The 27,445-nt window shown below is 38.8% G+C and overlaps 1 protein-coding gene across 9 annotated transcripts in view; it reads left to right on the top strand.

Annotated features, from left to right (window-relative positions):
• The window catches only part of MAPK10 (mitogen-activated protein kinase 10), a 204,295-nt gene extending 177,663 nt beyond the window's left edge, over positions 1-26,632 (top strand). For 8 of the 9 annotated variants that reach the window (XM_018073715.2, XM_018073708.2, XM_018073732.2 and 5 more), the window contains 4 exons: positions 976-1,100; positions 13,617-13,680; positions 14,226-14,303; positions 19,227-26,632. In XM_018073715.2, the coding sequence (XP_017929204.1) occupies positions 976-1,100; positions 13,617-13,680; positions 14,226-14,303; positions 19,227-19,369 (410 nt within the window). In that variant the 3' untranslated portion in view covers positions 19,370-26,632. Of the gene's footprint in view, positions 1-975; positions 1,101-13,616; positions 13,681-14,225; positions 14,304-19,221 lie in introns of all 9 variants that reach the window. The other variant, XM_018073745.2, reaches the window with a different exon arrangement.
• The last annotated feature ends 813 nt before the right edge of the window (positions 26,633-27,445 follow it).

Here is a 27,445-nt window from a genome sequence, read left to right as displayed (position 1 = left end):
TTTACAATTATTTTAATTTCACTGTCTTTTTCATTTACACAGCAAATAATTTTGAGCATCAGAGTTTGGGACACATGTATCATAATAAGAGAAATATATGTTGTCAAAATTTTTTTGCATGGGTTTAGGAAGTATTGTATTTGTTACAAACTCCAGATAGTAAAAAAACATTTGTGTCATACAAGGATGAGTTTGTGACCTGACAGGCAAAATGGGATATATTATCACATAAAATAAATCAATGCTGCGACTTAAAACTCAATGTGTATAGATATATAGATATATATACTCACACACACACACATATATATAGATATGTAGTGGAGGAGGATGTGTCCCACTAATTTAAACTTTGTTATGCAGGACAAACAAGACTTAAGCAGTTCCAAGGCACTTCCGTACCACTGTGTGTTGATCCAAGGCTACAGATTTAAGTTATTGCTTCTAATGGAGTACCCTAAGATTAGCCTAGTATCTATACTTTAAAATATGTAATTTTAATGGATGAAAAAAGCTAGCTGAAAAATTTTAGAACATGCAGAGAAGGTTAGATGTTTTTCTGAGCCAGTGTAAGAGTACCTGTAGGTATCAGGCTTTGATTTGGTAATGCCATGATTTTAAACTTCATTATGCGAACTTTGGTTCTCAGATCCCGGTAATAATCACAAATACATCAAGACATTTTTCTTGGGTATGTTATTCATTCCTCTACATGGAATGTGCCTGCATGTAAAATCTCACTGCAACTTGTTAGGGAACTTACAGTGCACAGCCCTGATGTTGGCACCTTCCTGAAGAATCCAACCTGAAATGATTTCTGAAGAACATTTGTTGTAAGAAGGCAAGGGTGCAGAAGTACATACAAACAGTCTCTAAAAGGGTCGTGCCATTGTTATTTTCCCAACCCAATTAACCCTCCTCTGGAGGCAGTGATTATATTGTACTAACACTGTTTCTCTGATTTCATTGTTCTAGCCAGCCAAGCCAGGGACCTTTTATCAAAGATGCTGGTCATTGATCCGGCCAAGAGAATATCAGTAGATGAAGCCTTACAGCATCCATACATTAATGTGTGGTATGACCCAGCAGAAGTGGAGGCGGTAAGTGAGGCGGGACTCTCTACTTCAGGCTGCTAAATGCAATTGTGATTCAGAGATTCCTGCTGCTTTACAGCAGCATGATAAGGAGTATGCAATAAAGAAACGATGTTGTGACTGTGGTGATCTTGGGATTTATGTGAAATGAGATCTGTAGGGACAGGATATCTTTCTTTTTAGATTAACTGATAATAGATGGGAGAAGCAAAAACACTTCAAGCATATGAAGCCATTTTTTGCTTTCTTCTGGACAAGATGAAGAAAGGATTTTGAACCCAGTATCTCATCTGTTTTTTATAGTTATAGAACTCAATCTGGCAGAAGATACTATCTTTCTCTCTAAACCTTTCCTTGTGGAAAATAGCAAACATCACTTCCTATGTTTGTGTTCAAGGATATATGTGGAGAGGAGGAGAATGAAACAAAACAATACAAAATCCTGAAGGCAGCATTGAGAAAAATCTTAGCAGACATAAATTCTTTCTTAAAATGAAGCAGGGATTCATTTGTTTTCCTGGGCTACAGTTCAATGTACAGTATCATGTACATTGTATGCAAACAGAAATGTAATTTTTCTTATAATCCTGTCATGCTCTAGACACTTCTCTGTACACCTTGGTGAGACCAGTGTTGACAGGAATAAGTGCAATCTGTCAGCACATCAATGACATGGTATAATAGGTATAGGTATAAATACAGAGGTGCTCTATAATACTGTGCATGAAATGTAGAAAAACAGAGCTCAGTATTTCAACAGGTTCAGAAATCTTAACCACAATAGGAATTGAAGACCTTGCAAAATGAAATCACTGCTGTTTAGTGATGTGTTCCAGTTAAGTCTGTGTTCATGAAAGTGTAGTAAACTTCAAAACTAAATAGAATGCACAAACCCCCACCAAATTTAAAGCACATGGGATTTTTGCAGAGGATGTTACTTATCAGTGCTTTATAGGGCTTGGTTCTGCTATTTAGAGAATCTTAGTTTGTGTCCTCTTTAGTTTTCTTGAAGAAAAAAGTTTGTAAGTCTAAAGATTTGATACCCTGCAATATTTTACCCCCGGTACATACATTTTATTTTCACATCCCTTTGGAATTGCCAGACATCTCATTTCATTGCCAGACACTTTTATTGTATTTCCTTGCATTTCTTAACTCAGTTTTATGAACCACTCTTGATGTCAGAGCTGAGAATTGGCTCCCTCTATAGGTATGCTTTGCCTGTGAATTTAACTTCTGATGGAGAACAGGAAGGGAATTTGGGGACAGTCGATATCTTGTTGTAATGATTTGCCCAATTTCCAAATGTATGCTCTTAGTTGTACTTCAGATTGAAGTAGAGGTTGAATTTTTGCCCTGCATTTCATTGCATTTATTGCAGTAAATAACTACAGAAGATCAAACTCTCATTGCTTCCATAGTACCTCAAAGAACAGAGGACATCCTATGAGGAAAGAACAGCTCCTTTAAATGTTCAAGTGCTCAGTGTTGTCCCAGTTATTTGTAGTTTGCATCTTTGTCTATATTGCTTCTTTTTAGATAACCCTCTGTTCTCCTTGCCCACCTGATTCTTTGCACAGTTATTGTGTAGCTAATATGAGCTCAGCATGAGCATCCCCAGCTGCTTTCTGTCTGTCTTAACTTCTAAGTTTTCTCTTCCAAAATGTGCTATATCTTGTCAATAACATACTACAGGCTCATATGAATACTTTCGTCATGCTTTGACAGTGAAGTGTTATTGAATTGCTTTGTCACAAATCACTTTGTGGTACAGACATCCTTCTTCTCTTGGGATCAAAGCAGGTCAAAAACCAGGAAGGTTTATGTCATGTGCAGTGTCTAAACAGAAGAACATGGGATTAATATTCGATGTATTTTGTCAGAGTGCTGGGAATTCTAGAAAGAGCCTGGCTTCACTTAGCGCTCATTATTTTGCCAGCCTCATTTTTGGAGGGAAAGTTAAATTGGAAGACTTTCTTTTCATAGTTAACAGTTTATTAAATTATAAATATCCATCTGTTCACGCTGACACACCTTCAGTGGTTAGCTGTGAATCATTTACTAATTATTTTCTGAAGAAAACCCGACTCAGTTGGATTTTCTTTGCCTCTTGATTTAGCTGTTGAAGTGCTGTCAGTCAGTGTTTTCCATCAGTGTTGTCTCCATGATGGAATAAGTTTCTCAAACAGATTCATGGGAGATTAGTGGCTTTCTGTTCTTCCTCAGAAGAGTGTCCTGAGGTTCTGGGACTGCTACTAACTGGCAGTGCGTCTACAAAGAGTAGATGTTGTTATAGTGGAAAGAAACCTTTACTTGTGCATTCGTGTTCCAATTTGGCACTTCTGGCTGAACACTTGATGTCTGACTGGCTGTTAGTTCCTTACAAGGCAGCAAGGTACCTGTTGTGGTAAACTTGTTTGGTCGTAACAAAAGTGATTTAGAGCTTCAAGCATGAGGTAATTTGTTTCCTCTTAGAAAAAGCTGTGTTGATGTGCACAATAGGTTTTGTCCATCTATCTGTGACCTTGGACCAGGAAACCTAGGAAAACATCCAGAAACCTCTTGGAGTATCTTCTAGCAGTTACATCCAATGTCTTAAATTATTACAATTTTCTGGAGTAGTTAATATTATGCTGTAAACCCAGGCTCTGCATTGTGCAACTTTCTTTGTTATACTTCAGTGTTACTTGTTGCAATCTTGTATTAAAAAACAAATTGGATAAAGAATTGAATTGATATCACAAGAGTCTTTCCATGTCTCTCCAATAAATACTCTGCTGAAATATCTGCCTTGTTACAGTTGCAGAAGAGTCAGGATCAAATTCAGTAAAAACATTCCCTAATGCCATGCATTAGGTATGCCATGGGCAAGGGGGAAATGACTGTCATCTCCTGTATTTTTGTTAGCTCTTGCCAACTTTATAGCAGGGAGTAGGTACTCATCTAAAAATATCCAACAAATGAGCTGTTTGAGAGGCAGACACTTTTGCTGATTCACTTAATAATCTGATTGTGAATTTGTCTTTAATGAACAAAACCACAGAAGTTATAACAGGGTACAGCTGCACAAAGAGGTAGTATTTGAATGACGTGTCAAAACCTCACAATGGTTATCTGGCTCACTAATGTTAGATTTGCAGCATGATGAGGCTCTGTGAAGTGACCCTCACAGACTGCCCTGCAAGTGTGCAGCCAGGCAACCTGACAAGAGAGCAACAGGAAAATTAGTGATGGAGGTGCTGCTTTTGGTCACTTGCATTGTGCTTAACCACCTACTATTTTTCCTGGTTGCCCCACTGGAATTTAGAAGCCTGCAGTGACTTACCCCTGCCCATGTTCATTGCACTTTTTTTTATTGTATCACTTACACAGAGTGAAGTGTTTCATCATGTAGCTAAAGGTTTGGTAGAGGGATGTTTTGGGGTTTTTTAAGTTTTCCTCCCATATTGTAACATGAGGCAGGATTCCTTCCGCTGTCAATAGCCCTGTACAGTAGGGATAACACAGAAATAAGGATATGGAGGTATTAAACAAGATGACATTTTCAGTGAGTGTAGAACTGGGGAGGAGGGGGAGTTAGTTAACTCCACCTGTCTAGGTAGATTATTCCATCTCCCCAGTAAATGGCTTCATCAAAAGCAGCCAGGCATCTGTTGAACACTGTCCACTTCGTTGAGAGGCCTAGGAGGACAGGTAAGTGAGAGCATTTAATGTGACAGGAATTTTGAAGTGAGCTGTTGCAATGTCATTAAATGTCAGTGTGTGCTGGAGTAGGCAGTGAAGAGCACTGAAGTCAGCTCAGGGAATAAGCAGAGAATTTGGTGTCAAAGTTTAACCTGGAGGTAACAACCCTCTATGTTTGCCCAGGTTTACAGCATTATAAATGTGAGGAAAACAGATTAAATAGCCCTGTCCAGACTAGTGAGACAGTTACAGTCCCTTTTTATAAGTCTATTAAAAGTTTATGATCTTTTAGAGACTGAGTGGGGGCAATAAAACTATTATGTCTCCTAATGGGCAAACACTGTGCACAAATGGGAAGTGGTAGGAATGCAATACCCTTTCCCCTGCAATGTGTAACAGCATTAAACTCTTCTGGTTGGCCTTAAATGCCATGTTATGATTCCCTGATACAGAGGGGAAGACAGTATGTTATTAGATGTGGGACTTGCCGTTCACTCATAGCAGGCTACACAAACAGTGCTGTGAGTCTCCCACAGACTTCTGTATAAAAACAAACCACATCCAAAGCCCTGCATAGCTCTGAAGCAGTCATTACATCGACATTTAGAACCCTTACACAGTTTTTAAGCTTACCTGTGGACTGAGTGGGCGAGCTTGATTTTGAGTTTAGAGGAAACTCTTATGTCTAACATACATAGTTAGCCAGCTTCTTTTGAGCACATTCAGCCTGCTGCAGTATCTTTGATAATGAAGTCACAGTGTTAGGTTCTCCAGAGAACACGTCATTGGTCTGCAGTTATTTTGAAGCACTCTTTTAACTCTCTGCTGAAGAGCGTTACAGTTAAGATAATTTCTGTATTCAACCAAGAAAAATATCTGTTTTTAAAAAAATTATTAAATGCAGATAATGTATGTTTATAATTCTGTGGAATTCCCAAGATTTTAGGAACTGTTGAAATCTGTTGTCAATCTTCACACCTAATTTATATGTAGGAAAACTAGAGTTCAAAGGGTGAAAGTATTATTTACTACTATTACACAGCAAATCTATTGTAAAATCAGAATAGGAACATATAGACCTTACTTCTGTGTATTATATTTCATTTAAAGATTCCTTCTTCCTGCAAGTTACGTGCAGAAACTATCTCAGATCCACTTTTAAACAGATATTTATTACTTTCATGTTATGATATTTAGCAGCATTTGTGCTATTATCATGACTAAATGAGACACACGATACCTTTTCTCCCTCAAATTGCTTTTGTTTTATTTTTAGGAAGGAAGTTTCCAGTGTCTCTTGTGTCTACATAGAGACTATCCTGTTTATTGTAGGTAATCTCAGTATCTCCCTGATGACACATTAACTTCTCCGTTTTCCTGTCTGAAAACCCTGTGCTTGAGACAATGTTTTAATTTACGTAGCTACCTTTTTTTTGAAGTTGCTATACCTCCTTGCTCTTCATTGAGATGATCTTTGAATAAATCCCAAATCTGATATTTAATTTTTCATATCTTTCCTAATGTTTCTGTGATGCTGTCTATATGCAGGTCACTGGCTTTTTATCCCAAAATGTTTGAGTTGTGGACAGAATGGATTCCTAGACACCTGCTTTAGCGTAGTAAAGAAGTTCTTCCTCCTTTTGTAGTTGATGTATTTGAAGAAACTCTTCTTGTTATCCTTAGCCAGATCCTTAGCCAGATTTAATTCCAGACATCCTTAGCCAGATTTAATTCCAAATAGGCCTTGGCCTTCCTTGTTGCATTTCTGCATATTCTGACAACATCTCTATATTCATTGCAAGTGGTCTGTCCATGCTACCACCTCGTCTATCTCCTGTTTATCTCTGAGTTTTGACAGGAGTTCCTTGTTGAAAATACTCAAACAGCTGGCTGATGCCATTGTGAGGCCTCTCTCAATGATTTTTGAATGGTTTGGGGAATCTGGAGAGGTCCCAGTTGGCTGGGAACTGGCTAATGTTGCCACAATTTTCAGGAAGGGCAAGAAGCTGGACCTCAGAAACTATAGGCCAGTTTCACTTCAGTGACTGGTAAAATTATGGAAAAGGTTATTCTGAGACATACTGAAAAACACCTTAAGGACAACGCAGTTATTGGTCACAATCAGCATGGCTTCATGAGGGAAAAGTCCTGTTTGTCAAACGTACTTTCCTTTTACAACCCTTTAACCTACCTAGTTGATCAAAGGAATCCAGGTGATGTAATGTTTTTGGATTTCAGTAATGCTTTTCAGACTGTCTTTCACTGTATCCTTCTGGACAAAATGTCCAGCACACAGCTGGATAAACACATCATGCAATGGGTGAGCAGTCGGCTCATGGGTTGGGCACAAAGGGTAATAGTAAGCAGTAGGGTGTCATCAGATTGGTGACCTGTCACTAGTGGGGTTCCATGGGCATCCACTGTGGGGCCTCTGAGGAGCGACTGAGGTCACTTGGCTTGTTCAGCCTGGAGAAGTGGAAACTGAGGGGAGACCTCATATGACTGTCTACCACTTCCTCATGAGAGCAAGAGGAGGGGCAGGCGCAGATCTCTTCTTTCTGGTGACCAGTGACAGGACCTGAGGGGATGGCCTGAAGTCATGTGACGGGAGGTTTAGGTTGGATATTAGAAAAAGGCTTTTCACCCCCCGGGTAGTTGGGCACCTGGAACAGGCTACCCAGGGAAGTGGTCACAGCAATAAGCCTGCCAGAGTTCAAGAAGAATTTGGACAATACTCTCAGGCACATGGTGTAACTCCTGGGGATGGTCATGTGCAGGGCCAGGAGTTGCACATTGATGATCCTTGTGGGTCCCTTCAGCTCAGGATATTCTATGGTTTTCTGATTCTATGATTCCATCAATGCAGGTGTCCTGCCCTTTTTGCTCAATTTCTTGCCCATGAGGATGCACTGTTCTTGAACCTGGGGGAAGTGATCCTTGAATATTAACCAGCTCTCTTGAACCCCTCTTCCCTCTAGGTTATGTTCCCACGGGATTCTTCCAAGAAGGTGCCTGAAGAGGCCAAAGTTAGCTCTTCTGAAGTCCAGGGCTGTGATCTTACTCATTGCTCTGGTTCCTCCTCACAGGATACTGAACTCCACAATCTCATGATCATTGTATCCAAGACTGCCTCCAACCTTCACATCTCCAACCAGGCCTTCTTTGTTTGTTAGTATGAGGTCCAGCAGAACAGTTGTGCTGGTTGTTTTCTAGGATTGCATTGGCTTGAGCTGCCTGGTCTCCAGTCTAATTTCTTTCATATTCTTGGCATTAAAAATAATTTTGGAGAGATACCCACTTATCTGTAGCAAAGTGATATTCTTACACAAGATAACGACTGCTTTATATTCCTCCCCTTGGTTTTTCAATTACAGTATTTCATAAAAAGTTAACCAAGTATTGTTTGGCCAAAAATATTTGCTTGCACATTTCTGGTAGATGCTATCTTAGAAGAATTTTTGCTGTTTAAATCCTAAACAATTGCCCCTAATCTTGCACATTTTTTCTTCACCTATAAATTATTTCATTTTGGAACCTTTTGAGTATATGTGTAATCTCATACTGATTCCTACTTGGGAAAAATATTGTTCCATTCCATGGAAACAAATCTAGTAGCAAAATTTGCCATAGATAATGATATGATGTTTTCTGTTAAGTGGTTTCAAAATTTGTCTTGCAGTTATTGCTTGTTATCTGATATCCATTAGAAGAGAGATTCCAACAGAAAGATCATATGTTAAAAATATTCCTTTTAAACATTTCTCTATGTTGGCAGAATTTTACAACAGTGATAGATTTTGTGGGGTTTTATTCACTGTAACTCATGCTGCTTCCATTATTGGTTTTATTGTCATAGGATTTGTATTTCACTGGAGTATTTCTGCATCTAGGACCACCCACAAGGGGCTGAGTTGTGAATTATCATTCCTTTCTCTGTGCATTCCAATCTGTGTGTTACCTTCTGTTAATGCTCTTCCCTATATTGCTTATGAAGAGAACTTGTGTTATGGTTCTCAGTCTGAGGTCCAGGACAGAAACTGCTGTGGTATTGTGTTAGATCTGGATAAACCATCCATGACCAGCTGTTGAATACAATTGGTTCAAATTAATTTCAAGTTTCATAGTTTGTCAGAAGAAAATACAAGAAATCATCCACCTCTTATTTTACCTGTGAGTACTGAGCATCCACTAGGATGGAGAGGTGCTTCTGGACAGCTCTGTGGCCTTGGCAAACAAACACTTAAAGAAGGTGTCACCTTCACTACACGACAAAACCAAGGCTGTGAGGTTGTGCATCTTTTCTGGTATTCTCTTCTCTTGCTCAGCTCTGAGTGTATAGATGTTGTATCTAAAGTCTTCAATGATCTGCCACGGGGGGGGTTTTTTAGCAGTCAGTTATAGGGCTTGCTTTTCTACATAGAGGTTGATGGTGCACATCTGTTCTCCCACAAAAGAAGCATGCAACTCTGCTTGGTATACAAGTATGGATATTCCCTCAAGTCAGCAACATCTATCCTTTTATAGATGATTAACTATGGAAGCTGAAAACAGCTTCTACAGCAATCTTTGTTAATGTCAGTGAGGAGTAGTGGTTAGAGAAGAAAGAGGCATTTCTTTTCTTCTTTTTCAAACCAAACTAAATCTTTTTCCAGCTTCTTTGCTGTATCTTCAACCTGTTCAGTCATCTGCATGTAGCCAAGTAATCTTGACTCCTGCTGCATGGTATCCTTACAGTCCAGCTGTTCAGAAACAGCTCAGTCCCCAGTTTCTGTGATGCACACCATGTGTGGAGTTTTCTAAAAGTCTCTGCAAAGACTCAAAGGAACAAATGGGCTCAGAGGCATCTCTTCTTCCATATCCATAGCTGAGATCATGCCTAACCCACTGTGGAGTCCCTTGGCATTACAGGGTGAAATCTAAAGCACTTGATATCTTCCTTTCTAGGTAAAGAAACTATCAGACCTCTGGTGACAAGCGCACTGGTGTACTTTGTCTTGCACCACAGAAATAAATACAAAAATGGTATCAGTAACACAACCTAGGTTGTGGCAAAACACAAGGGAATTTTTATATTCACCTGTTATGAGGATCTAAGCCATTTAACAAAATGTTTAACCTCACACCATTAATTTTTACAGCCTCCAGTCCCTCTTCTATTTGAATATTGCTAATTCTATTGCTGCCTTTTATGCTACTCCAACTACTGCTCTGGACCCTGCAATTCCAGGAACAGATGCAGACTCAAGCCTTACTCTGTCAAGCTTTCTAAAAACAGCTCATCCCAAGGTCTCCACTGTGCTGGCACTAGCTCTGCAAAGGCAGGGACAGAGATGGCAGGATTTATTCGAGTGTGAGCTTCAGCATCCAAGTGTGAGCTTCAGCCCATTCCACTTGCTTTCTAGCAGTGACATACAAACCAATCTGTGTTGCTTTGGGAAAGTGAGAATACATCAGCCTCAATGTATGTTTTGCTTTTTTCTCTAGTGAAAAGCTTTTCCTTCCTCGATATTAGAAGGGTATTTAACAAATTCAGTAGTCTCTTGCTGTTTATATGACCACATAAACCCCCTGTCTTTTGTGTGTTTTGGTTTTTTGTTTGTTTTTTTGGATTGGTTTTGTTTATTTGTTTGTTTGTTTGTTTTGCTGCTTTTCTTTTTTTTCAGAAGAAGGTCCATTTTCTTTTTGAATTTTTTAGTAATTTTTATTATATTCAGTGAATAATACATTTGATTCAAAAATATTTTAAGAATCAATTTGTAAAATGGAAAAGCCAGTAACCACTGAAACAACAAGGAGTGTTTTTTTAACATCTACAAGAAAAATAAAATTCATTCCTTTGCTTACCCATCCAAAAATAGATTCTATTCTTTGTTATTGTTGCCAGTGCAGTTCCTTACAAATCAGTCTGGTTTGGGGAGAAAATGGCTGCCTTAAACTGAAGCTAGATGCTGCCACCCATAGGATTGATCCTAACCCGGCCTTTATTTAATGCTTTTCCTGAAACCTGTAAAAACTAAACCATGTAACTCTCAGTTGGCATGTGCTGTATGAATGATGTATAGTATTGTCTATAACACTACAGCTACATCCACATAGAAAGTTAATGATTACAAATACAGACATGTTTTAAGGCATTTGACTTAGGTAGCAAAGTCAGTTTAGGCTAACATTTGCACCAAGTCTGAAATCAGGTGGCCAGGAGGACCCTGGGGTGGCAGCTGCTCTGATTGCTCCTTTGTTGTGACAATAGTTGTGTATTGTCCTTAAAAACCTCCCTTCCTCCCTCTAATTTTAGAAATTCGTTTAAAAAACCCCTGCAAAACAAATGAGTTAGCAGAAAACGGGTGGTCAGCCTCGAGGGGATTTTGTATTAAGCTTTGTGGTTCTCATTAGGATTAATGAGAATTGTGGGAAAATAGATTCTTGAAGTTGTTGTGGTATTCTCAGCTCATCTCTGTGCCTTGAATCAATTAAAAGATAAGGGGTCATTTCCTTGTATCAGGGAATTTTGATGGGAAAGCTTCACTTCTCCCAGTGTAAGAGCATTGGTCTGGCCTCTCAGCAGAGCTCCATTCCTTTATGCTCTGCAAAGGTTTTCGAGGTTATAGATGCTGCCTCTGTGAAGAGGAGGAATTTATTCATGTCATTATTATGCTGAATATTTGTTACCCTTGGCTCTGGCATTCCTACCGAGAGCCATGTTGTATAGCTGTGGGTTCTGCTAATTCACAAATAAGGGTCTGCAGTACAAACACAGGTAGAGCAGTCAAATGCTGTGCAGGTGCAGCTTCTGACATCCTGCAGTGTGTGAAGTAGAGTTGGGTTGTTCTCCCTTGTTTGTCTTCAAAATAGGAGCTTGGTAACAAGTGAGATTATTCTGAGTTCTCTGCCTGGAAAATGCCTTTGTTTCCAGAATGTATTAATCTAGGAAATATTACTGCTGATTTTCTTGTTGCCTATTAACCAATTACGCCTGCTTAAGACGTAGTTGAGATAAATTAGAAGAGACATAAGCCAAAGATTTTCTGGTTGTGTGAACTGAGAACAGGTATATACATCTGATCACTTATTCCTTTTGGTTCTGTAATTTTGTTTGAGAATTGAAGTACTGAAGGAATCCATACTCTTACTCCTGTCTGGGGGAGAAATACAAGCCTTTTTATGGGAGTATAAAAGAGTGTTTATACTTGGTAGGAGCGATTTTACTCACAGCCTACACTTTTTGTAAGCCCCTTCCTGAAGTGTTTAGAAAGAAAGGTACTTGCAGGATATTCTTGTCCAACTTGGTTTACCTGTTTTCTTTCCACCTGACGGAGAAGCAGTGGTTCTGTCACTGTGATTCAGTTCCAGCTCAGCCAAATGCCTCCCCTTCTGCTCCTGTAAATTCCTAGCCCTCCAATTTCCTTGTCTTGGCCAGCTTTCTCTGCTTTCCTTAGTAGGAAATGCATGCCACAGGGCTGGCTGGGGGGCTGAGCAGGAGCCCAGTAGGCTCAGCTGGAAGAGTAGAGCTTCCTTACTACATCCCACTGGTTAGTGGTGAGGCTCACCTGCACTCTTGTAGTATTCAGCTCCTCAATAACACTGTCAGCCGAAACATAGAATCCCCATGGGGGTTGCATGATCTTGGTTGCATCTACCTTAAGCTTCAGGACACACTGGAAAGGACCAAGAAAGGTTGTTTTGCTGAATAAAAGAACAGCTGCATTGGTTTTGGTCTCAGACTTCTTAGAGGGTTGTGTCTTACCTTGCTGATGTAGCAAAACTCTTCTGAGACCTGGCACTCCCTTTAACTCATGACATGTGTTTCACATTCCGTCTCAGCACGTTCTCAGGTATGAGACTTGAGACTTGGCCATCCAGGACTTCACCAAATTCCCCCGTCTTTAGCCCTGATACATCTATCACTCTGCAGAAACTTCTCTTGTTTTCAGTGGACTTGTCCAGTTCAGCTGTCATGTAATTTTCCTGGTCTATACTGTGACACTGAGCTATTACTTTTTCAGTTGTATCTGTAGCATGCAAATAGCTTAGTGGACTGATGGAGTGAGAGTCCTGAGAGCAAATTTCTAACTTCAGAGAACAGCTTGGTAAGTGTGCATTTAGTAGGAGGATGTTTTGAAAGTGACACAATGGCCAAATGCCCAAGGTGAAAGTCAGAGGAAATACATATGAGTGAGAAAAGTGTTGTAGATCTTGCTTCAGTCTTCATTAGATAATTTTACCTTGGATGCTGGAGCTTCTTGGTAGAAGAAAGGAGGGGAGAGTCCTCTGCTTTTCTCGGCTGCTATGTTTGGCAGCTAACATCAGGAGAGGCAATGAACATGTGGCTCAGAAAGCAAAGTTACTTAAAATACATAGGCTGGAAAGCTTGGGAATTTGGAACGTGGATCAGAAACTGTGGCAGGGAGATTTAATTCAAAATTAGAGTTATTCTGAGAGGTTCATATAGCAGCGCATCTAAAGAGCAACTTAAAAATTAATATAGTAATGGTACTACTAATTAATCAAGATTGGTATTTGTTTGGTATTCTGTCAGTACTTTTCTGCTGGTGCATACAGTTTCTGGGCTGAGTACAAGCACAATGGCAGTTTTATTTCAACTGCAACTATGCCTCTTATTTAAAAGAGGAAAACAGAGAAGTATATTGATTTCTTCTACAAAAAGAGTTGGATTCCGGAAGTGTTAATTCTTTTAATATTCAAATGTGTTTCATGTGTTTTTGTATGTACAGGATGGATTGTGAAGAGGGAGAAGAGAAATTATCTTTAGTTAAGTAATTACTCCTAATTTCCAATATAACAGACAGTTGACTAAATAACTTTGTTTCTTTTCTGCAGCCTCCTCCACAGATATATGATAAACAGCTGGATGAAAGGGAACATACAATTGAGGAATGGAAAGGTAATTGCAGTAAAGGCATGGGAAGGGGTATTTCAGTGGCAAAATGCCACATCCCACCACCCAGCGTGTCTGTGTTAGAATTCCTCAGACATAAAGAATTGACACTAGCCTTACTGGTGCTTTGATAGCAAAAATATAAGGAATGTCCTGAGGACTATCATTATGTACACAGGTTAATGTTAACAGAGGAAGTGTGGATTCCAGTGCTTCACTGAAATCTAAGGATATCATCTGGAGAACAGACTAATGTTTGGCAGGACAATGCATCAGAATTTTAGCCCCAGTAAAAAGCGTTGTGTTATTGTGCTGCTTCATTTCTAGACAGTGCAGCGTTAAACAATTCTTGTGCTCTAGTTTAATCCCATTTATCTCAATTCAGCTCCAAAAAGAGATGAGGGGAATGGAAGAGGGAGGTCTTAGGCAAGTAGAGCAGTCGGAGTTGTGAAGGGTGCTCTTGGGAGGGCTACAACACTGTGTGATAGTTGTTTTTTTCCTGGTCACAGATGCCAGTCCCTGCTTGTAACTCTTACAATTCTCTCTTCCAGAACTCATCTACAAAGAAGTAATGAATTCTGAAGAAAAGACTAAAAATGGTGTAGTAAAAGGACAGCCTTCTCCTTCAGGTACTCGGCCCCATTGAATAACTGATGTGATTTCTGTACTGACAAAAAGACAATGGAGATAGCTGAAGCACTTGTGCTACATTTACCATTATGTAGACCAGTTAAAAAGTTTTTATGAAATTCAATGCTTCTAATGAGTTGACCTTGATTAATTGTGCTCCAGCATCATGTTAATACTTAAAAACTGGCCTTCTTGCTATTTGAGGCATAGTTGTTCTGGTATTTTCTGTGGAAAGATCTGTGATTACACATGATACTCCTGTAAGTGGGGAAGTTTATCTCACACTAATATTTTTATACTGCTTAAGGATGCATAACTGAACTAATAATCTGGTGGTTGATACGATAAAAAATGAGGATGTTATCAGGTATCCATCTATTGGACATGCAAGACTGCACACATGATCCCCACTCCAGCCCATGTAAGTGTCTGGTACCTGGTCTGGTAGTTTATCCTTTCAGAAGGCTGATAAAATCAGGATAGCTTGCTGACAAGCTTTGTTGACACTTCGATGAGAAGGGAAAGTTGTCTCAACGACTGATTCTTAAAATCTTGTCGCAAAAAAAATCACAACTAAGTTTTTTCTGAGGAAAATTCACATCAGCAGTTCTTTTCACAGAAATGCAAACTGTGACTGCCAGTACACAGAAATACATATTTGTGAAGGCATGCTTCCACTGGCAGACTCGAAGTGACCAGATTTTGAGCACAGTTTTCCAGTAGTGTTTGCATGTAAAACCAGCTCTTCAGAGCTTGTCCTCAAATTAAAATAATTTAATTCAGTTAATTCTGTGTACATTCAGACATAAGGCTTTTTTCATTCTCATTTTTCACTTGCTGCTGAACTTAGTTAATGTTAGAACAAGAAGGTATCATTAGTAATTGACAGGACAAAGGGAAACAAGGCAACAATGGAGGGAGTTAATAGAGTGCTGGATGGTGATATTGGAGCACTAGCACTGCACCTGGATTTTGACATCGATGAAGTAATATATTGGAAACAATCCATTGTGTTCTTGCCAAGTAGCAAACAAAGTACAGGACTTGCAGATTTAATTTACTGAACTATGGTAACATCACTGAAAAGTAATCTGGAGCCTAAGCAGTATCTCATTCTTAAATCTTTCTCCCCTGCAGCACTGTGGTTGCAGGGGATTGATTTATGATCAAGAAACATTGTAGTTGCTTGTTTCAGGAATTAACTATCCAGGGATTTCGTTATGTATTCCATATTCTGTTTTTTCTACGTGGAAGGTTTTTATTGTTTATGTAAAACATTTTCAAACATATAAAGTTGTCATTTCGTACCTGTATTTCTTCTACTGTTTTTGGATAGTTAGGCACCAACAAGTTTAGCCCCTATTTAAAAACTCATCTCAGATGAGGCTGTTTTGTGAAACAGTAGATTTCCTGTTTTTCTTCACTTTGTGTGCCTGACTCAAATATTCAACTGAATGAAATACTGAAAGAATGAGGCAAAACACGAATTCTGAGCATAAGGAAAATGAGAGGCTCTACACACACATTACTCACTGGTTAGTGTTCTTGGCAAGAATTCAGGAAGCTAAGATTTGGCACTCTGTCAATAATCATAGCAAGCAAGCTGGAGATTAGTTTCCACGATTACTTGATCAGAGTTTTTGGGGAAACAGCTGAAGCTGACAGCACCAGGGATAATAATTGCCCATTGATGCAGCTACTTAAGGTGCCTGTGTATCAGGGTGTCAATCCCTTGTTCTGTGAAGAATTGGTTAGTATAACATACAAGCTTGAAATGTGGAGCTTGGGGGAGAAACTCAAGTACCCCCCATGTTTATGTCCAGTGAACAAAATCAACAGTGTCTAAAATTGCTCCCAGATACTATTTCTGCCTGTCCAAAAGATCTCTCAGTGTTTATTTTTAAAAAAAGCTTTTTTCCTAAGTCTTTTTTGCTGCAGTTCTTGTCCTATCTCCAGAGAACTTGGAGAACAAATTCATCCATCATTCTTTCTGTCAGCTTTTAGCTCACGTAAATTCTGTCATCATCACATCCCTAATCAGTCTTCCTTCCTTTGAACTTCACTACCTGCATCTTTCAGTCTTTCAAAATTACTGCTTTTTTCTACACTTTATCTAGACTTCTATCTTTCAGAACTCACCATGTCCAAACCTATTTAAGGCATTAGTAGTGCTGAATTGAGTGGAAAAATTTGTGTGTAGGTGGGTATATATGTGTTACATAGATATGTGAGCAACATGTGCATGTCCACATGCACACATAAACAAGGAATTCAATCTTAGATGGTAATTTCTGCATTTCTGTTCTTTGTCACAGAATTGCTGAATGTTTTTGTTTTATTTATAAATTTGGATGCTGTACACTTTACTGACATGCTGACTACTCAAAGGGTCTATGCCATATCATTACTAGGCTGGGAGAATAGAAATGGTTAGAATAAAAAGTTTTCTCAGTGGAACTTAATTGCAACAATACATGGGAGAAATAGCCACGAATCAACCTCCAGGACTGTTGACTAATTCACAACCTTATAACATGAAAACATACACCTTTTATACACCTATAACCTCTCCAAAATACACACACTATTTGGCTATCACACATGCTTATGTGAATCTTCTGTTGAGGTCTCCTTCTGGGTTCCACAGAAGATGTATTATTTATTTTAAGCTCTACCAAGAAGTGCAGTAGAACTTTTCACTAGCAGTCTTGGGACTCTTCTGCTCTGTCATTTCTGAAGCAGAGAAGCAAAGGATATAAGCTGTTTTATGCGAAAAATAGGGGAGGAATTTACAAACACCATTTTCTGTTTGGTTAATGCAGTGTTTCTGGCTGGTATTATCAAACAACAGGTATTTTCTTTAAATTAAAAAAGTTAATACAAGGGTGTAGATTATTTAGAATTAAACTTAAATTCTGTCCATACTAACTAACCTCCTCTCACACTCTCCTCTAGCCTTCACTACCCAGCTGTAGTTTCATACCTAACATTTTCAACTCTCTTCTCATTTCGGGATATTAGCACAGCTTATTCTTAGTATTCCCTTTCTAGATGAAAATTGACCTTGTATTCTACCTTTCCTGACTTTCAGTTGCTGTCTGATTTGGTCAGTTCTGTTGCTATCACCCAGAAACTACCAGATACCTTTACTAGACCTCTTCTGTCATGTGCAGAATCTAAATTAAGCAGCTGATGGACTTGCCAAGCATTGCAACATTCGATATCAATAGTTGCTATTTACACGATTTATGAGAAGCTGAGCAAATCTCCAAGACAGGCATAGGGTGTTATTTTTTTGGAAACAGCAAAATCTGCAGTTATCTTTTCAGTTATTTCACCCCCAAATCTGTGCCACTTTACAGCTGAAGTCTCGGAGGCACTTCCATTGGTGCTTGTTAAATATGCTTCACAAGAGCCCTCTGAGGAAGGAATTCCTGCTTTGCAGCAGGGAAGCTGATGTGTGGCTTGTAACAGTAGCTGTCAAGTCAAGGGCAGAGCCAGGAACAGATCCCAGGAGCTGTTTCTCACCTGCTCTAACCTTCAGCTCTTTTCTTTAATCCTGCAGCCAGTGAGAAGCTTCCTCTCAAACAGCAGATTCATAAATGAGGCTCTTTTTCATCTTTTGAATGCACCTCTGTCATTTCTGTGCTGTCTCACCTGGCACCCATCCCTTCAGGAACAAGCTGCTGTAGCACCAGGCAGGTGCTGAGCATAGGAAATGAAGCATTCCTTACTGTCTAGGGCAGCTTTTGGTTGGGTTTCTGAGTGTTAGTGCATAAGTGCTACTTTGTGCTGCTGAATTCTTTAATTCTGTCATTTACGTTTAGTGTGGTTTCATTTGGTTTCGTGGATATTTTTTGAGTCTGGGAGCTTTGGGCCTGCAACAGCAACTATCATGTCTGTGTGTTGTGTCATGTGGAATTGTGCTGAAAGCTAGGAATAACCATAAAAATGCAATTTCCAGAAACTTATGGGCTGAATTCATGCTTGCTGAAAAAAACATAGCCAGGTTTATTGAATTCAGTGGTGCTGAATCAGACAGAGTGTAACAAAATCTTTACCTGTACAATTTCTGCAGTTATTTCTTCAGTTATTTTGCCTAGCTAAGTGGATTGTACATTCATCAAAGAAAGTTGCACAGCAACAGTTTGGTCAAACATCTATTGAACCTACCAGAATTCTTTCCATTTGATTCCTGAGACAGTATCCATGACTTAATGGTAGTCTTCTGTCCAGCACAGTAAACATTTAGAAAGGTAATATACTGTTTAGTCATTAATATAGATAAATTCAGTCATATTTTCACTACACATAGATGCAGTTGTCTTGATTGATTAGTATTTTAATAGAATGTCACATGATTAGATAACATGTAAACATGAAGTAACAGTATTGTACTGGATGCTGAGATATATGTAATGAGTACCTGAATGATGTACATGTACTTAACTCTCTGAAAAACAAGTCTTCTGCCAGAAAATATAGATGATTGCTGTCTGCAGTCACCAACCAGATGTCATTAAGATTGCTCTGTCTTTTTGCAGCACCTATTAAATTAACTATTTTATTTTCCCAATGTATCAGGAGAGTAAACTAATGTAAGGGTAGTTCTGATGCCATAATGTCTTTGTACTACTACAAGAGCAGAAAGCAGTTCCCATCTGGAGCTTTGAATATTAGTGTTACGAGCTGTAACTTTTCAAAACAGGCTGTTGAGGGAGAGATTTCCTGGTAAAATATTTAATATTGTCCAATGCCTAAATTTTGTGTGGCCCATTTTCTGCTAATGTTTGCCACTGTTTAAAATGGCCCGTGTACTTACATGCCTGTTGCCACAGGGTAAGTATCCTTTGCTTTTTCAAAACACGACACATTCCGGGGTTTCGGGTTTAATCACGTTGGTGTTCGTTTTCGTAGCACAGGTGCAGCAGTGAACAGCAGTGAAAGCCTCCCTCCATCCTCATCTGTCAATGACATCTCATCCATGTCCACGGATCAAACCCTGGCGTCTGACACGGACAGCAGCCTGGAAGCTTCTGCGGGACCCCTCGGTTGTTGCAGGTGACTAGCCGCCTGCCTGCGAAACCCAGCGTTCTTCAGAGGATGATGTCATTTAGGAGGAAAAATTGATGGGAGTTAAGAGATGAAAAGAATGAGAAATAATAAACACAAAGATTTAAACGAAACAAACAAACGAAAAAATCTTTTCAGCCTGCTTCTCCTACAGAGTTATGTAATGCAGCTAAGCTCAAGTGTATATTTAACTTATAGTTGCTCTGCTTTGGTCTTCTTCCAGTGATGCTTACCAGGGGGGTAAAAAAAAAAAAAAGGAACTGAAAAATCCTTTTTTTAACCCCCTCCCCACAAGATGTAAAATGAATGGCTGCAAAACCAGCAACCTGCAACTGTCCTTTTCACACTGGCATGACAAGGTGTGCAGTAGCCACTCTCAAACATACGAGTGTACATCTGCCTTCACTCTCTGTTCTGTCGTCTGCCCAGTGAGGCAGACAGAGATATACATGCATTTTTCTCCGTATAGGAATAGTACATACACACACACGTGCCAAGAGAATTCTGGCAGTGTATGCAGCTGTGTGCCCACAGGAACACACACATCTGCATACGTACTTAGTGTGCACCCCACAACCATAAATGGCCCATTTCAGGTGAACTGCATAACTACACATTTGTGATATTACCAGTGTATATTCTATTTGTTTGTTCATTGATGAGGTTGCATATCATGTATGAGGACTTGTGGAAGTGTAAATAACCACATAGAACTGTGTCTCCCTCAGACACTTGAAGATGTAGCACCAAAATTTCTGCTGAGAGTTGTATATATATTTTGAAATAATAAGCAGTTTTACTGAAGGAAGAAGCCACAGAGCTTCATAGAAAAATGTTAGTTTGTGAATGTTAAGACTTGTTGTTCTGATTTTTAGAGCAGATATGCCAAGCTGAGACCAGGTTAGAAGGAAGCACATGTATCTTTGCAAGCTACAGGGAACAAGAATGAAGGTTTTTTATGCATGTCTAAACCCAGAAAGATTTATCTCAGTAAGCAACTTTTCCTGTCACTGTTAAGTGAGTTATCATCTTAGGTCATAGATAGGCTCACTATTATGAATTACAGGTATGTTTGTAAGTTAGAGGGTTGGGGAATGAGCAGATTGTGATATATGATTATGAAAAGGACGTGCAACAGCTTGTTTTTATTTTATGTCTAGGTCTTTACTAGGTTAGATAGAGAAAGGATATTTGCGGCCCACTCTCCCTCAGTGTATGTTTGTGGCTTAGAGGTTGTTTTCCCTTTAAATCATTTGCTATCAGGGACCTCTGCTACTAAGAGAACAGACCTTCTCCAGGTGCTTTTGGCTGTTCATTTGCTCATGACAAATCATCAGGCTCCCCAGGAATTTTTAGCAGCTGTGTTACATGGAAAAGAACCACGGAGCGCATGGGTCTAGTATTCCTATTTTCTAAGTAATAGCAAAGGTTACCATTCAGCTGGTGCTCTGGATGAAAGGGATGCAATCAGGGGTCTTAGGCAGTTTTGACAAGTTCCAAAGAACCCAACAGTGACCGAATATCAAATTGAATTTACCAGGTAATAATCCACAGGGTTTCCAATGGTAAGTAACAGCAAGTGTTTTTACCAGAGAATGACAAGAGTTTGTGCAAAATTTCATAACAATTGAATATTTTTCCTGCCAAAACAGCAATTAACATTCTCCACTGCAAGGTCATTGTTACCTGAGTTGGAAATTAAGTAAAATCTGAATCATCTGTCCTGTTACCAAAGTGTGCCATGTAAACTGAAATGAGCTAAATTGTACTCTAATACTTTTCCAAATGTCAGAGAGAGAAACTGTTTAGACTATGTTAGTGGATATTTTAAATCCACTAGTTCTTATGTATTCAAAATTCTACCAAAATAGGATTGTTCTATTGGGTGGCTTACCAGCCTGCCATTCTGTGGTAGGAGAAAAAAATTGAGTATCAAGTCAGATTTTGTTTAAAGGGAAGAAAGGAAGAAAAGATTTCTCCCCAGGATGGGGAGAAGGAGAGGTAAAAATTAAGTGGATATCAAATAATTTCAGATTTGATAAGTCTGAGCTGTATCAGAATTGCTATAGGAAGTGGTTTTTTCTCCCTGGTTGTATTTTTGGTAGATTTTTATTGAAATTTTTTTGAGAATAAAATTAGGTTGATCATGTTCTAAAAACTCAGAGCAGTAATTTTTAAAGCAATAATTTACTACTGCTAAATATATTTAGCAATATTCTCTCTTAAGCCATGAAACATCAAGTCATTATTGAGTGCTGTAACTCTCACTTCAAAGCCAATGATCATAAAAATATTAAAAGGTAACAGCAAAGCTCTGTAGGTATGTAGGCAATAACACCAAGGGTGACTTCTTAGCAATAATGAAATGTATCACCTCCAGATTTAACTAATCATAGATATATATTAATAATATTCAGGTAACTAATATCTGCTTTACATTCCTTAGTGTGCACCATTTGAGTGTGTTATTTAAACAAAACTCAACCAAGTATCTCAAAGAGGCAAAGCTGTAGTAAGGAACTGCAAACACACCACCAATGTAAACCGTAGAAACTTGGAGTAGCCACAGTTCATTGCCAGCGGTATTATGGAGATATGACACAGGCAACAGCAGAGAAACCATTTGCAGTAGATGGATACTTGTAGATCTCCCATGTTTCACCTACTGAAGCCAAAAAACATACTCTTGGTCCCATGGTATAATTCAGTCTTGTTTGGGTTCATGAAGGCTGGGTGGAGAACCATAGAAAATGTCCTTTGGTCGGCGCTGAATGAACCCACATCACAGGAGTTCCAGAGCTTTATTCCCAGCAGCCCTGATTCTGCTAAGCACCAGTGCTTGTTCAAACACTTGATGGAAACTATAGGGATGCATACATAATTTTAACTAGCACGTGCTTTTGTCCTTTGCTCAGCAATGGCTGACATCAGCATGTGCTTAAGTGCCTTGCTGAAATGGGGCCTAAAAGAATTACTGCATCTCTTTTTGTCCTCAAATTAGTCTCCTTTATGGGAAGCTCTGTCTAGGGGAGGAGACTTGGAGCTGTCCACATTGGACACTAGAAAAAAAGCCATCAATGAAGAAAAGCATTAGTTCTTTACAATTCTGGTCCTTGTATGTCCAAACTGAAGTAGTGACCATCAAGCAGGAATAGCATCCTTTGTTTTGCTTTGTGCCAGGGATTTGGTGCTGTCAAGCTGATACAGTATAACAGTGCAGGTACTTTTGAATTAAAGATTATAGTGATGATGTTCTGAGGCTGTCTTAAGGGAAACAAATTTTATTTTCTGATTCTAGAAGTTTTGATACCCTTCTCTTCAAGTGTGTTCCCCTTTACTCCAACATTTTGTTCAGCTTGAAAATAATAAATGCTTTTCTTATTTTTGCCATTGATCTTTAAAATCTACTTCTGTTTAAAATGTTACTAAATGTGGTACTTGAGCAACAATTTTCACTTAATTCTCTGAGGTTTACAGTTGTAAGCATGATTGCCACCACTCCAGAGACGAAGGAAATTGGGAAGCAAGAGATCTATGACAGATGTTCCAAGGTATTTAGGCACTAAGGAGGCAATCAGAAAGCCTGTGCCAGAAGTGGCATCGTCCTGAAGGGCAGCTGGACACCTTGGTATTTTTGAAAATATGCCCAAGAGCCTATTGATATCTTAAGTGCCTGAAATTTTGTCCCAAGTGGCTTACTTGAGCCACGTATGTAGCTATGAGCTGGGTGAGGAGAATGGCAGAAGCATTTTAACTATCAATGGCTGCTCAGAGCGCTAGCTGCAAGAAATAGCATTGAGAAGGTATAGAGGAAAGTTGCTGCAAAACATTCCTGCTTTATTTTCAGGTGGAGTACTTCTGGATAGATGAGAAACAAAAAGAAAGGAAAAAGTCAGAATGGCTCGTAAAAGACCCTTTGTCCATTTTCTTTTGCATTGCTGAGTTTAAATGAGGATGAGGTATTGATTTGTTACAAGTTGATGCAAGGTTATACATGTTTTCAATCCATAATTTTTGGTAATTTTTGAAAACAGTCTTCAGATACTGACTTGGTAACTGGAATAGTATGTTGTGAGGTTTGACTATATTCCATTAAATTGTAATGAATCTTTAGAGAGTTCAGATATTTGAGTTGGTCGCACACTGATTTATGGGAATTGCATTGTGGTTGATGATCCCCCCCTATTATCTAGAATTCCATGACATGCATAGATTTAGGAATCTTAGCAAGATGCATTACATGAAACGGAGCTTAAACTGGAGTGCAAGTGTGGTAATGTGTTTAAAAATACCAACCAACCAAAAGCTGCAGAAAGCCTGAACAGGTTTTCCAAGCCCTAATGCACTGATGGTTTTCCTGTGGAAATCCCCAGTTCCTGCCCAACATTGGCTGCCAGTGGTGACATGAGCTAGATGATCATGTCACTATGTCGCTCTTCCAAACTTATAACCAATTTGGTTTTGTCTTCACATATGTTGCTTTACCTTCTAACTTTGGGCTAATGCTAGTGAAGAAATTAGACCTGTTGCAGTGCCTTTAGGGAGTTTTCTAAAGTAGTGCTACTTAACTGATTCAGATTGTATTATATATTTGGCAGTGAGCACCAGTGGTTTCTTTTCCAATTCTTTTCCGTATTTTCTCATGAAAAATGTGCTAATAGCAAATTTTAGAACTGCCTGATAAAGTCATTTTCAGCAAATCTCCGAAATTTTTTATTAAAGAAAAAAAGGTGTTTTGAGTATCCTGAAATTATTGTGAAATGTGATTGGAATATTTTAATTCAAAATAACTTCTGATAATGAGTGTTAGCTTATTTATATTACAAACTTTATAGTATTTCAAAAGATCAAAAATTTCTTTCATTTCAGGTATATTTATATTTCTTTCTTCATGCTTATTGAGATTTTAAAATTTTGTGTGAATTCAAACATGCAAAACCAACCAAACAAAAAAGACATTTTGCAACAAACTCTGTGCTTCCAGGGAGAGCAATACAAAAGAACACCTGCAGGGAAGAATTAGAGGGGTTTTTTAATAGTCTGGCAAAAAAAAAAGTCTGAGTTAATGGTTCATTTTCTGTTTAGGCTATTATTTTTCTTTGCTTCTGTATGTGTCTGTAGGAAAGAGAGGGTGTACATAGGGATGTGATTTTCAGAACCTCTGTTCTACTCAGTGTGAATAAAGAGAGTAGTTGTAATATAACCACACATCTTCAAGAATCTGATGGCTGTGCTTATTTGAACTTCCACCACTTTGCAAAGGACACAGTGAATTGCAAGCTCAAGGTGATCTTTTTCACACACACACAAAGAAAATTGTTGTGCAGTAGGTTTGAATATTATACAAATATGTAATGTCTTAATTAGTAAGATGCTTGGGGGAGGCAGGGGAATGGTGAATGTGTCATCTTCACTGATAAGCTGGAAAACAGACCTGTCCAGTGGAATTTAGTGGAATTCTCTTGATGTATTAGGAACTTGCCAATGTGGTCTGATTTTTTTTTTCTTTTTTTGTTGTTGGTTTGGTTTTTTTTTAATTAACTATTGATTGCAAGAGGTGAAATGTTTAACTTAATGCATGTTCAGGCTCATTGACCCATGGCAAGTTTGAGTTTTAAAGAGGGTTTGATTTGACAAAAGAATGTTGAAAAACTTCAACTGAGGCTAATGGTGCCTTTTTACTTGAGAGGGAAAAGCTGAAAAGCACATATTGAAGTAAGACACAGTCAATTTGGGAAATAAATGTATCCCTACCATGCTTATCATTTCAGACAGGTCTCTTTTGCTAATTTTCACTGAACAGGGCCATTCTTGTCTTCTGGAAAGCAAGATATTTATAATGTAAATAGTTGTATTGATTTTTTTTCCCTTCCTCTGTAACTAATATGTAATAATCCAACATGCTATTTCTGTTAAAATCTTTTACAATAAGGCCGCTGTATGCCTAAATATGGTTGACCTCTGACCTTCTCCTAAGTCAGTCACATGCTGATAAAGGAGGGTGCTGGAAGTTTCAGTGTACATATAGAATCATGTATATTTAGTAAATTGGGTAAGTGGGACTTATGGCCAGTATACATTAAGCCACAACAGTAACAAAGCTCCAGATCTTAACTAGCAAAAACAACTGTTCACCTTGCCATGTCCATCCTGTAATAAGATCTAAGTTGCACCTGCCTGTAGTTCTGCATGATCAGACTTCAAAGTATAACTAACAAGATCTGTAATGTATCAGTGTTGATAAACGTAGTTGTAAAAAAAAAAAAAAAAAAAAAAAAGAAAAAAAAAGAAAACCAAAAAAACTCGACCAACAAAAGAAAATCAACAACAGCTCAGTATCAAGACTGGAAGATGAGACATGTCCGATTTTGTTGCACAGTTATAGCTGAAAAGAACAACCGATGTCAGTCAGCAGAAATGGACTACAGTAAGAGATTTGTTAAGGAACCAACATTATTTCCATATTGTTTTGTTCTTACCCTGTTTACTTTGACCATCTGTTGTTCCCTGTTCCACAGGGGACAACAGGGCCTCAGTGATCAGTGTTTTATGGGTCAATGTCACATTAATGATTTCCAATTTCTGTTTGTTTAGCAATTACTGAACTAAGATGGGACTCTCATGTTCTCCCATGTGTCCAAAGGAATCCTGTCAGAGCTTCCTCATGAGGATACTCTTCTCACTGCTGTCTTGACTCCTGTCAGTTGAATGACTTTGCAGTGTTCCCAGTAAACAGCACAACGCAGCAAATATAATGACTGAGGGCTTAATTGCGGGCGCGTTGTGGTGGATCTGTACTTTCACTGGGGCTCAAAGTCATGCAGGGACAGGACTCAGTTGAAACATGGTATGTACTCTATGCATGACGCCTATATTACACCTTTATGACCTTATAGTGGTAAAACTGCTGATCTTTACGGATGTGGATTTGGACCATCTTTTTTTTTGGAGGAAAATTGTAGTGAACCTCCGTCCTTATCCCACAAACCACTTGCTCCTATCCAGAGCAGCTAAATGGAAGTTAAAATGGTGCAAGGGCCTTCTGGGGGCCGTGCACAGGGGTGAATTTCATGCTGTTTGAATGTGATCTTGCCAAAAAGCCTGTATGTCTAGCAGGGGAGACTGTGACTGTCCTATAAGGAGTGTTTGTGTTGTTTACTTCAAAACAAGCTTTGCTAATTAAAGTAGTGTATTCCGGAGTCCTATTTGAATGGCATGAAGGGTATCAATGAAGAAGATACAAAGTATGCTCCTACAGCTCTCCTGGCTTCTTGTTTCTTTTCCTTCAGCCCTCTCTAGGGGACACAGATAAAGCTGTAAACATGTGGACGTTGCCAGGATTACTAAATTCGGTAATTCAGCGCCTTCTGATGGGCTTCATTTAAGAAGCATTTACAGCGCTACATAAATATAAAGGTATCTTAAGACACACGAGATTCAGACTTTTTGTCTTTAAGTAGCTTTAGAGTCTGTTCCTCTGGTTGACTGAGTAAAAAATATTGGGGGTGGGGGGAGAATGACCACATGACTGGACAGAATGAAGGAAATCTGTCAAGTAAAAGCTAGTCCTTCTACCATCTCTCTCTCCATTAAAAAAATTTTAAACAAAATCAAGCCAAAAACAACAAACCCATTAAAAAAACCAAACAAAAAATCATAACCCCCAAACCACCATGCCAACTGCAGAGTTACTGTTTGGTGACTCATTTTTCACAAAGTTGAACACACTTCACTCTAGGTGAAAAAAAGAACAAATAGGAGAGAGGTGCTATCTTTTTGGGAAACATTGCTGGTTTTTTTCAATTCTTGCACAAGCTATCTATGTCCATAATATTTCCCAGCAAGTCAAAGCATAATACACAAAGGACATTTTTATATTTGAATTTATCATGTGTAGGGATGAAAATTAAAATCACGATCAGCCTTCTGTCCAAACAATTTCAAGGGGGGACCTATAGAAAAGAATGAATTAAAGCACTTGTAAGCACTGTAAAAAAAAGAAGTTCTTAGAGCTGTTTGTACTTAAATGTCATTTTAAGCATACTACACACAGCTGACTTGCTAAAAA

Source organism: Manacus vitellinus, unplaced genomic scaffold (assembly GCF_001715985.3).
Source record: "Manacus vitellinus isolate BGI_N305 unplaced genomic scaffold, ASM171598v3 scaffold_0_pilon, whole genome shotgun sequence".
Classification (NCBI taxonomy): Eukaryota; Metazoa; Chordata; class Aves; order Passeriformes; family Pipridae; genus Manacus; species Manacus vitellinus.
This window is presented reverse-complemented; position numbering and strand designations above follow the sequence as displayed.